This window comes from Camelus bactrianus, chromosome 10 (genome assembly GCF_048773025.1).
Source record: "Camelus bactrianus isolate YW-2024 breed Bactrian camel chromosome 10, ASM4877302v1, whole genome shotgun sequence".
In the NCBI taxonomy this organism is placed as follows: domain Eukaryota; kingdom Metazoa; phylum Chordata; class Mammalia; order Artiodactyla; family Camelidae; genus Camelus; species Camelus bactrianus.
The window spans coordinates 59,037,461-59,050,312 of record NC_133548.1 but is presented as its reverse complement, the minus strand read 5'-3'; the positions used below and the strand labels follow the sequence as shown (position 1 = coordinate 59,050,312).

At 39.8% G+C, this 12,852-nt stretch overlaps 1 protein-coding gene across 13 annotated transcripts in view; it reads right to left on the bottom strand.

Annotated features, from left to right (window-relative positions):
- Positions 1-7,094: 7,094 nt before the first annotated feature.
- Positions 7,095-12,852, bottom strand: part of TMEM135 (transmembrane protein 135) — a 271,164-nt gene continuing 265,406 nt past the window's right edge. For 10 of the 13 annotated variants that reach the window (XM_045509053.2, XM_045509052.2, XM_045509055.2 and 7 more), the window contains one exon: positions 9,128-11,756. In XM_045509053.2, the coding sequence (XP_045365009.1) occupies positions 11,624-11,756 (133 nt within the window). In that variant the 3' untranslated portion in view covers positions 9,128-11,623. Of the gene's footprint in view, positions 11,757-12,852 lie in introns of all 13 variants that reach the window. The other 3 variants (XR_012509763.1, XR_012509762.1, XM_010973381.3) reach the window with 3 other exon arrangements.

The following is a 12,852-nucleotide window of genomic DNA, read 5'->3' as shown; positions in this document are numbered from 1 at the left end:
TTGTAACTTCCTCGCCTGGTTTTGGTATCAGGAAAATGCTAGCCTCATAGACTTAGATGGGAAAATTTCCCTCTTTAATTTTCTGAAAGTGTGTATAGAATTGGTATCACACCTTCGTTAGATGTTTGGTGGAACTCACCAGTGAACTCAGCTGGTCCTAGAGTTTTGTCTATGGGAAAGCTTTCAACTAAAAATTCCATTTCTTTAATAGATACAGTGCTCTTCAAATTAGTTCTTTTTACATGAGCTTTGTTAGTTTATATCTTTTGAGGAATTTGTCCATTTCATCTAAATTGTCAAATTTATTGGCATAAAATTATTTATAATAGTGATTATACTTTTAATTTTTGAAGAATCTATAGTGATGGCACCTCTAATTCCTGATAGTCTTGTATTGTCCACTTTTTGCCCATCTGTTTGGCTAGAGGTTTATCAATTTTATTGACATTTCTCAAGGAACCAGCTTTTGGTTTCATTAATTTTTCACTTGTTTTCCTATTTTTATTTCAGTGATTTCTAATCTTATTCTTATTGCTTCCTTTTTTTCTGCTTCCTTTGGATTTAATTTGCTCTTTTTTTCTGATTTCTTAAGATAGAAGTTTATATCACTGATTTGAGAATTTCCTTCTATTATAGGCAACTACTGCTATAAATTGTCCTCAAGAAATCTAGTAAATTTGAATATAGTGTTTTCATTCTCTTTTAGGTCAATATACTTCTAATTTATTATTATTTTTTCATTAGAAACATGTTGTTTAGTCTCCAGATCCTCGGGGATTTTCCAGATATCTCTCACTGATTTCTAATTTTTTTTTTTTTTTGCCAAAAAATGTGCTTTGTATGGTTTCAATCCTGTATTACTGTGACTTGCTTTATGTCCCAGAATATGTTCTCTATTGGAAATGTTCCAAATGCACATGAAAATAATGTGTACGGTGCTTCTGTTGGGTAGAGTGCTCTGTTAAGGTCAAGTAAGATGGTTTATGGTGTTTTTCAAGTCTTCTAAATACTGATTTTCTGTCTACACGTTTTAACAATTACTGAAGGTGTTCAAATATTCAACTGTATTTGTGGGTTGGTTATTGTCCCTTATAGTTCTGTCAGTCTTTTTCTCATGTATTTAGGGTGTTATGCACATATTTAGAGCTGTAATTTCCTCTTGTTGAACTAATTCTTTTATCATTATAAACAATCATCTTTTTTTTTTTTAGGCTGATTTTTTTTTTTTCAATTGAGGTATAGTCAGTTTACAATGTTGTGTCAATTTTTGGTTTACAGCACAATGCTGCAGCAATACATGAATATACATATATTCATTTTCATATTCTTTTTCACCATAAGCTATTACAAGATATTGAATACAGTTCCCTGTGCTTTACAGTAGAAACCTGTTTATCTATTTTATATATCTTAGTATCTACAAATCTTGAACTTCCAGTTTATCCCTTCCTACCCCCTTCCCCCTGGTAACTATAAGTTTGGTTTCTATGTCTGTGAGTCTGTTTCTGTTTTGTAAATAAGTTCATTTGTCTTTTTCTTTAGATTCCACATATAAGTGATATCATATGGTATTTGTCTTTCTCTTTCTGGCTTCCTTCACTTCGAATGACATTCTCCAGGGACATCCATGTTGCTGCAAATGGCATTATTTTTCTATTTTCTATGGCCAAGTAGTATTACATTGTATAAATATACCACAACTTCTTTATCCAGTCATCTGTTGATAGGCATTTAGGTTGTTTCCATGTGGTGGCTATTGTAAATAGTGCTACTGTGAACACTGGGGTGCAGGTGTCTTTTAGAATTAGAGTTCCCTCTGGATATATGCCCAGGAGTGGGATTGTTGGGTCATATGGTCAGTCTATTTTTAGTCTTTTGAGGAATCTCTATACCATTTTCCACAACGGCTGCACCAAACTGCATTTCCACCAACAGCGTAGGAGGGTTCCCTTTTCTCCAGACCCCCTCCAGCATTTATCATTCATAGACTTTTGAATGATGGCTATTCTGCCTGGTGTGACTTGATACCTCATGGTAGTTTTGATTTGCATTTCTCTGATAATTAGTGATATTGAGCACTTTTTCATGTGCCTATTGGCCATTCATATGTCTTTCATTGGAGAATTGCTTGTTTAGGTCTTCTGCCCATTTTTGAATTGGGTTGTTTAAACAGCCATCTTAATTCTTAATCTTGGTAATGTTCTCAAGCTCTGAAATCTACTTTCTCTAGTAAATGTACTTAATATAGTACATCTGCTTTCTTTAAATTAGTGTTAGTATGATATATCTTTATATTTTATTGTAAACTAGTGTCTTTATATTTAAAGTGGATTTTGAGTAAGTAGTATATAGTTGGGTCTTTTTATTTAATGTGACAGTCACTGCCTTTTTATTAGGTGTTTAGACCATTTACAGTAAATGTGATTACTGATATGGTTAGGCTTAAGTCTATTATCTTGCTATTTTTTTCCCTTAGTTCCCTCCCCTCATTTTTCTTCCACTTTTTGAGTTAACTGAATACTTACTAATGATGCCACTGTATGTTGTTGTTGGCGAACTGGCTGTAACACTTCTTGGGGGTGAGGGGAATTACTTGAGGGCTTATGTTATACATCTTTAACTCATCATAGTTTTCCTTCAAGTAATATTTACCACTTCATGTATAACATGTTACCATTTTCTCCTTCCTCAACTGTCTGCAATTTTACTTTGAAATGTGTTAGGAATTCCACAATAAACTGTTACTATTCTTGCTTTCAGCAAATCTCTTTTAAATAAATTTAGTAACAAAAAAAGGGGGACTTTAATATTTATCCACATATATCCCATGTTTCCCATGTGGTTACTATTTTATATCTCCTTGAAAGGTTTTTAAAACATTTCTTATAATGCAGGCCTGCTGGTGATGTATTTATTCAGCTTTTTGATGTTTGAAAAAGTCTTTACTTTGCCTTTGTTGTTTGAGAAGATATTTTCACTGTGTATAGAATTCTAGGCTGACAAGTTTCAGTGTCTTACTCCTTTTATTATATTAAAGATGTTGTTCCACTGTCTTCTGACTTCCATTATTTTCAGTGAGAAGTCTCCTACATTTGTATCTGAGCTCTTCTGTGTGTGTAGTAAGTCTCCCCGCCCCCCACCACTCTGGCTCTTAAGTTTTTTTTTAAATCACTGGTTTAAAGCAATTTGATTAAGATGGCCTTGGTGTGATCCTCTTCCTATTTCTTGGAATTCATTGAACTTCTTGGATCCGTGGGTCTATAATTTTCATCGTTTGAAAACAATGTTGACCATTGTCTTCAAATGACCCTAATAAAAATGAAAACATGAAAAAATGTTTTTCTGTACCCCTCTCCTCCTCAAACTCACTTGTCCTCTTTTGAGGACTCCAATTGTATGTACATCAGGCTGCCTGAAGTGGACCCACAGCTCACTCAAGTTCTGTCCACTTTTTTCCTGTCATATTTCACTCTAAATAGTTTGAGATAGTCTCAAGTTCTCTGCCCTTCTCTTTTGCTGTCTAATCTACTGTTAATCTCACTCAGTGTGATGGATTTATTTTTAAAATTTTAGACATTGCACATCTTCTGTGCCTCTAACATGCTCAATCTTGCCTCTACTTCTGGACCACTACCTTCTTGACTATATGTCATATAGTTACAATGTCCTTTTGTACAAATAGTAATTGTATTTGTGTCATTTCCAGGTCTTTCCCCCCTTCTTATGGCTTATTTCTTATTTTCTGTCTCTTTGCATGCCTGATAATTTTTATTGGATGCCAAGCACTTTGAATTATACCTTGTTGCATACTCAAAAATTTGTATCCCTAAATTCTTGTACTTTGTGTTCTAGGAGACAGTTACACAGAAACTGATACTTTGCAGCCTTTAGTCCAAGGTTAATATTGCTCTCTTACTGAAGCAATACTTTCTGCATCTCCTCTCCAGTGCCTTTGAGTTATGGAGTTTTCTACTCTGGCAAGCAGGAACACGAACTATTCACTGCTTTGTGTGAACTTTGGTGATGACGCCCTGGGGACACTCCTCAGATCTGTCTGCTTTTTTCCTATGCAGCTCACTCCTCTCTTGTACTCTGCCCTATGAGCTTCGCCCACTTTGACCTCTCTGGACTCCCAGGTCTGTTCTCTCAACTCAGGGAGACCTCTGAGCTGTGGTGCTCCCTCCCTGAGCTGCGGTCTGGAGTCTCGCGCTCCAGGCATCACTGGGGCACTGGCAGGACTCGGTTCATTTGTTGTCCTTCTCTCAGGGATCCCTGCTCTGCACGGCTGAAAACTGCTGTTTTAATATATATAATCAGGTTTTTTAGTTTTTTCAAGTTAGTGGGTAATTCCAGTTCCTGTTCCTGTATCTGAGTGTCAAAACCATTTTTGGTGGGAAGATTTTTTATTACCCTGTTATATAATTAGCTTTAACAGAGAGGAGTAAAGATGCCACTTCTTGGTACTGTTATGTTCTGAGACAAACAAAACTTCAACTCTTGAAGATCTGAGCTCAGATTCCAGTGTTGCCACCCTGGGCAAATTACCAGTTCTTTTACTGGTAAAACAGAACTCATAACATCTATTGTTAGGGTGTGAGATTTGAATGTGATGTAAACAATCCGAGGCACTGCATACAGTTCAGTTTTTCTTTTCCCTCTAAAAATGAGTATCAGAAGTAGCTATTCGTTAGGATCCTTCCTGTATTGATAAGAATGATTCCAAGCTTTTCCCTTTCAAGTATCTAAGATCCTCTCTGTTATAGGGGGAAAAAAATCATAATATGTGATTGAAAAGCCAGACACAAAGTGTAATTCTAGGAAAACTACCTGTGAATTTTCACCCTGTGAAATGAGGGGGAAAGAAGAGCCTTGTGTCTTGCCCTGTCTACTTCTGGTTTGGATTTGGCAGTTTAAGTGGGGAACAATCCAGAATTCCAGCTCTGTCAGGAAAAAGCAAACAAATGAAACAGATGACAAATAATTTCTCTAAGACCCGAAGCCAAACTGGCTCCGATAGCTGCTGGAATGGTAGTAGGAGCCAATTTCCTGGAATATTTACAAAATCATTTGTAAGGATAATATTTTCCAGACGCTCCCAGGGAGGGCTAAGGGTAGATTTTTAGTCTGCAGATTCCAGAGTTGGCATATGCTCAAGAGACAGTTGCTCAGACCACCCTCTCCCACTCTTAACTCCTCCCTCCGGCCCCCAACCAAAGGCCAGACCAGACTTGGGCACTGAGGTGGGGCAGAGGCTGTGGCCTTTGCCCTTCAAATATATACCAGAATCGAAAGGGGTCAACAGGTACGTACATAGCTACCCAAGTGGAATGTGCTTTATGGGAGGTGTTACCGAACTGCTTCAGAAAGACAGATAAGAACCAGAAAAGCTTCCCAAGAGGAGGTGACTGAATAGTCCAGGACACAGGCAGAAGCTGAGCAGGGGAGGCAGTGGGCATCCTAAATCGAGGGAGGGAGGGAGGGAGGGGTGTCTGGTGAAATGGATCTGAGGCCTGACCTATATAGGATTGGAATGCGTCAATTAGAAATGTTTTTAGCTGAAAGTAACAGAAACCTTGACTAACAGAGCCTTGAGTGATTGAGGTTTGTTTTCCTCAAAATACTCAGAGGTATGTGGTTACTGGCGTTGATTCAGTGGCTCAAGAATGTCATCTGGGAGGCAGGTTCTTTCCATTTTTCTGCTCTGACATCTTTAACGTGGTGGGTTTCCATCTTTGTACTTCTCACCTCATATCTGCAAAATTGTTGCCACAGATCCCGATCCCATTAACCAGTGTTATGAACAGGAAAAAGGGAAGGAGTTGGAAAGAGCTTTCCTTTAATCAGGGAGGAAAAAATTTCCCGAGAGTTTCCCAGATTTTCCATTACATCTTATTGGCCCAAATTGGGTCACATGACCATCTTCAGAGGAAAGGTTGGAAAAATATCTGGACCAGAAAAAAGGAGAAACATGAAAGGCCTAGAAAGATCATGACCACCCCCCGGGGCTGGGCATATTGCTGCCTTAAACAAAGTAAGTGTTCTCAGCAAATAAGAGGGATTACATAGCCATTAGATGAGCAATTAACCATAACTGCAATTCCATTTTTGAACTTTAATCCAAATTCTAGTGAAAGGAGAGTTCTAATAGGGGGAGAAAAAAAAAAGCCCAGATGACTCCAAATCATACCTCTAGTTTTGTAGATTTATTTATTCTCCCCTCCTAGGTCTTAAGAGAACCTTACTGCTATGCCTAAGAACGACAGGCTTCCAGAAACTGCAGACTCAGATTTAGATTGAATTTCTTGCTGTGGTTTTTGCCAATTTTACCTGTATTACAAATTAAATTTCAAAAGGAGGAAGAACTTTATTCATATAAAACCTCTCAATACATCTAACACATTTCCAACTTAATGAGGAAATAACCGCCGCCTTCCTGACGCACCGCAAGGCCATTCAGTCATTCGCTCCACAAACACTGAGTACCCTGAAGAAGCCAAGTGCCTCGTTACCAGTCAGTACCCAGTCTGACCACTGGCCCCCAGTCAGGTTTATATCCGTAACAGTGCGGCAGACACGACACTTCAATAATTCTGAGAACAAACTCCTTCCTCCCCCTTCACAGACTGGGCCTCACCGCTCCAAGTGTGGCAGGGCACCTGTCACACATCACCGGGACATGACCCGAACGAAGCCTCTGGCTCACCTGCGAGGGGAGAGGAGGGCCAGAGACGCCACCGCTTTCCCTCGCAGACTCCACAGCACTCCTGTGGGCTCTCACCAGTCTTGCCTTCACTTTCCCGGGAACAGACAGGGAAAGAAGTACTACATTTTTTTCCCTGGGGACTTAAAACTTAAATGGCAAAGACGCGGGAGGAAAGCACAGGCCTGGGAAGGTGAGAAGAAAGACATCGGGGGAAGAAGTAAGACTTGAAATGTGTATTTACAGTCTCCTTAGCCACCCCATCTCATAATGACCTGTTAACAACACGGTTACTTCACACTTTAAGCCTTTTTAGGCCCCAATCCCTCTCTGCTCCCAGGGTCCTCTTGTGTGACCAAAATAATCGGAAAAGAAAATTCATTTCAAGGGTTAATTGACGACTGAAAAAAGTTTAATAGACATTGAGGAAATAGGCCTCAGAAACTGCCTGATCCAAATTAAGGGAGAGGGGAAACTAGTATTCTGGGTGACTTCCGCCAGTATAGGTCCACTTGTGGAAGCCCGGACCTCCCCAGCCAAGGAGGGACGCTGAGACGGGTATGTCGGGAGCTGAGACCAGGGTACATTCTGTGAACTGCAGCCTGGGGTTTGCTGACAAGGTCAGAATGTTACCCTTTGGCGGGGGTGGAGGCAGGGGTCGGGGGTGGCATACACTAACCTGCACCAAAAAACTCAACAGGCAAGCTGCAGTGGCTTAGAGCTGGAGAAAAAGTACCAGTCACACCTGGCCTGAGACCGCTGCCGTGGACCAATCCGGGATTTTCAGCTCTGCAAAGACCAAGGTAAGGCCTGATGCATTGTTTCCTTAGGACACATGTGGAGAGGGAAAGGTGGAGAGACAGCAACAGGAAGGTAGGAAATGAGTTCTTGCCCCTTCTGCGCAGCCATAGCAAGGGTCGGGGTCATGACACAGGGTTGCTGAGAAGAGACTGTCCTGCTTAAAGGCCGCACAGACAGAGGAACATCTCTTTCCACATGTGAGCATGTATCCTCCCTACCTTCCTGCCTCAGAAATGCGGAGCTATATCAAAAGTCACTGTCCCTGGAAATGTTTCCTCCATCTTCACGATGCTTCTAGAGCCCACCCCCACCCCTGACCAGCTGTCACCAGGGGAGCGATGGGCGCCCACATTCCGGGAGCACAGTTGGAAGTGACAGCAGCCAGCAGAAGGCAGGTGGGAGGCACAGGAATGGGGGTAGCAGCACGAGGCCAGGAAGGGGGACAGAGATGGGGAGAGGGAGAGGCCACACTGAAGAGCACGAAGTCAGTTCCCAGATATTAATTCTTTCCTTCAGTTAAAAGTCACTCACTTTTCTCAGTGTAAATAGTGTACCTTCTGTTCACCACAGCTGTGGGCTTCGGGCCACGCGGTGTCCTGCTGCAGTCATGGTCGAGTTCCTGGCCCTCCTCTGCTTCCAGAAGTCACAGTGTCAGCCTCGTTTCTTTGTAGTTACCCTTTTCACAACTGTGGAGGTTTTACAAAATCACTGAGGCCCCAAGACCACATTCCTGATCTCAGGGTCACCTCAGTCCCTCACGCTCCTTTCCTCGCTAACTGCACAGGAAGGACGTGCAGAGCTGGCCCCAGCACCACCAGGACAGGGCGAGAAAGGAAGGCACAGGGTTGTGGCGACTGTGAGAACAGTCTTGGGCATCCACAGTTAAGCTAGCCTTGTCACTCTGCACAGCCTCAGCCCAGCCCTACAGAAAATACTTACTGCTTTTTCTTATATCTCCTTCTTGGTCACTCATTTTTCAGGTACCTCAACTGTGTATGTGAAAATGAACACTGAAGAGAGAAGCAGCAACAGGACAAGGCATTGGAAGAGAGAAAGTTTATCAGGTATCTTAGCAAAGTCCCAATTCAGCTGAATACTTTTGTCTTTGTGGTGCCAAAAAACCCACCCATTGCTCTGCCAAATGACTTTATCCTTATACAAACAAACATAAATCACGGGGAAAATTCAGGTACTCTAAGGGCTTGACTACTTCTCTGATTGCCACTGCTCCCAGTGGGTGCGTCCCTTCTGGCCCTGCCGGGGGGCTGCCTGAGCCCCACTGTGAGGAGGACGTGCTGTAGCAAGTGGAGGAAGCTCCTTGAGGGTAAAGGAAATTGATTTTCCCTAACAAGGCATCGTCAGAGGGCTTAGAAACTCAGGGATGTGACAAAAAACAGGCAGAAACAATTTTGTCATCATTCACAGAACCCACAAGGAGATAAATACTCAGGCTCAGCCAGAACATACTATGTGACAACTCACCAGTTTGGGTTTCATCACAAAAGTAAGGTCTGAGAGCAGAGTAAAAAGGTAAAGTTCTAAATTAATACTGACCAGACAACAAATGCAAGCAAAAAATATGCTAGGTATCAACTGAGAAACACTTTTTATAGATCAAGAAAAATGTAACAGAATAAGCCATAGCATTTATTATTTTTTTAATAACCAAACCAAAGGTTGTATTTCAGAAATGGGTAATAAAATGGACTATCTGATGAAGAACAGGTAAGATTTGAGACAATTTTTTTATCCTGCAATTTCAGTCTTAACTTGGTTGGCACTAACTCTAGGATTTTATTAACACAGGAAATAGTTGATTAATATAGAAAACAACCATAATTCTATTAACCACCCCAGTGCACTATTTTGCAGTCTCCCTAAAGATGGAGGAAATACTGAGAAGCCTAGTGGAAGGAAGCTTACCATAGACAGGATTTCTTCAGCATATAGATGGACTAAAAAACATGTTTTGGAATGGAGACATCTATTTGATTTTATTTTATGATGCAAAGTTGTCCATACCTGATTAGTTAGAGGTAGAAAGACATTCATTTTGATTGTCTTCAAGGAACACAAACACAGTTTCTTTGTCTGCTCAACTATACTCTGCAGTCTGTCCCAAAAAAATCAAATTGTACTTCTCTGTTCATTCCAGCTATACATTCATTATTGTGCTCTGCTTCCTGATAGTTACTACATTTTACATAAAGATGACTAGTTATTATCAAAAAAAAAAGATAAATCATAGAAATGCACCTTTTGACCAGTAAAATTTTACTGAACAATCTCATATTTCAGTAGAATTTGTCTTTAAATTTCATAGTCTTTTAATGTGAATGAAAACAATAACTTATGGACTAAAAAGTTTTCCATTTACCCTGACCTGACAGGAAAAAATATCATAATTTCTGAGTAGAGAAAATGAGATGCAAATGCTTTCTTCACTGCTGTAATACTTCATTTTTAAAAGTAAACACAGTACCAGTCATCATTGTGAGTCCAGTGAGTAAAAACTTAAAACGTAATTTATTAATCAATTTGGAAGTCTGAAGCCAAAATGATCCTTTAACAGTACTGCCTAACAGACAAGTCAACCTTAAAAAGGTAATGACAATGCACAAGTTTGATTAAACTAAAGTGGCCCTCTGTTACCATAGTACCAGTCTGTCTTTTTGTCGGGTTTCAATCTGCCATAACAGCAAAGGTTAGGATTACATGTAAACAGAAGAGGGCAAGGCGTGATGAAACTGAATATGGAGGGTTAAGCGTCTTAAAACTCTAGGTTATAGTTCTTGTTGCAACAGAAGTTCTACTGAATAATTTTCAATAGTCTAAAACTTTTCAGCAACGAAATTGTATTGATAACATACCATTATCCCTGTATGTTACATTAACTGGAGACATCACGACCGCTTAAGCCCTGTATTCATTTAGAAAAGAGTAAATTTTCCCTGAAAAACCCTAAAGCATGATCATGCTTCAATCAAAGCTGTCCTGAACTACCTTATAAGCAGCAGTGACTACATTTCGTCACTTCTTTAACAGGAATAAAAATAGAGACAACACTTTTTTGAAAAGAGGCTACAGAACCTGCGTTCAATTAGTGAAGAAATGGACCTTTTAACAACCACTGGACTTCTACCATGATACAGGTGAAACAGCTGAGGAAACAAACTGCCAGACTTGCCCAAAATACTTTCTGTTCCATAGGATTTGATCCCTTCTGAGTCAACAATGGCACACAAACTTACCTATGAAGAAGTCAGTCCTAATAAATGAAAACAAACATAAGAAACCTACGGGAGGTTTACAAGGAACTTCATTTGCTCTTGAATATTCAAGTGTAATGCTTCTATAAAAGATGAAAACGTTTCAGCTTTACCAGATATGCCCATCCCCGTCTGCTCCTAACCTGCCCCTAGCACTCAGGTTCCCCGGGCTGTCCAAGAGCCCAGCTGACGGCGGAGAGAGAGAGGGAGGTGTCGGCGGAAGACGAGCATGGACACCACGGCACTCATCCGACAGTATGAGGCCCGTCTCTGCGTCCCTGAAGTAAGAATGGCCACTTTCTCCAAGTAAGTCGCTCTATACTAAAGCAGCATCGTCTGTAAAAAGAGTTACTCCATATCCATAACATCTCACCGCTATACTTACCAATTCAAAAGTTAGAGAAAAAAAAATATACAGACCAAATCCATGTACCCGTGATCCTTTGTATCCTAAAAATGTAGACATATTCTTAGTTTTAACCAAGAATTATATTGGAATGAACTAAAACAGCTTTTAAAGTAATTTTAAGTATACTCTTATTTGTTACTACATTTTACATAGATTATTCAGTATTGCTTGTGGACATAATTTAATCGATAATATATCATAACGTCAACCACTGCAGTGATCCAGAATGAGATTCTGGCTATAGAGAGAGCTTAATTATTAAGCAACATCTTCCTAAAAAGCTTCTGTATTTCTGATCGGTAAGAAAAACAAACAAAAAAAGAGCATCTCTCATTAAAATAACACTGAAGTTCAAGCTCGGGCCCCCTTTTTGCATTCAACATAATTAACTCTCCAGGACAAAATAATGAAACATTAAGTCACATTAATAAGTTACAGTCATCTTCAAGAAAATTCGATGGGCGACTCTGGTGGTACAACTGTGTATCTTGGATCCAACCTAGGGGTGAAGTCCTGAAAGTGTTTAGATGCACTAGTACCAAAAACATCAAGGGCTTTCCGGTTCATGACAGCAAATCTGTAAAACACAGGACACAGTGAGCAAATACTTATTTTATAAACTTCATTAAGATGGTTCACTCTATTTGACTTCTCTTTCATGGGACAGGGAGACAGAAAAGGCTGACGTGGCAAAAGACTCCAAGGCAGATTCAGAAGTCACTTTGATATTCTCCCTCAAGATTCACTGTCTCGTATTTTCTTTAGAGATGATAATCCCCAAACCTGGAACCCCAGAAATTATCATCATGTCAAGCCCTTCTAGAGTTCTTTCCATGAGTGTCAAATAGAAAAATAGGTTCATTGTGATTTTTCTGATGAATAAAATCACAGGAAACTACATAAACAATGAGTGAGCTAATAATTCACCAATGAGGCAAAGGTATTAAATGTAGTTTCTCTCAAAATTTTAACGTCTCAGAAAACACATCCAAGTGTACAAATATTTAATGACTGAATGGAAAACAACATACTAGGTTTTCAAATTTCTAAGAGACATAAAATTTTCAAAACACACATATTTAGCTATGTGCAAGATGGACTTTGTGTGTCTCTGTGCCTGACCGTATCTTCTCTGGGGAAGATGTCAGGGAGAAATTAGTTTTGAGTCATTGGCCAGAATCAAGATTCCAAGAGCCAATAAATAAGATTTTTTGTTCCTTTCCAAAGTCAATCCCCTTCCAAAATCAACTGGTTAAACTCAGTGGTGTCCAAAAAAATCTAAAGGACAAAGAGATAAATGATTCAGTAATAATATAAAGGCTACACCGTGTCCTGGCTAAGGGGAAGAATTCTGAAGCCAGACTGCCTGGCTCACAACTTACCAGCTCTGTGACTCTGGCAGGTGCTCTAACCTCTCTGTGAAGCTCAGTTTCCTCACATGTAAAACCAGGATATTAATAGTACCTATCTGATAGAGCTATTTTAAGGATTAAATACATACGTATCTATACATGTGTATCTTAAAACCATTTCTGGGACATAATAGCAAACCGTTGTATGGTGCTTACTATAATTAATAACAGTAATACTAATGGCATAATACTGAGTGCCTGCTAGGTGCTGCTACAAACATCATGATTTTTCCACAGCCATACAAAGTATGTATTACTGTT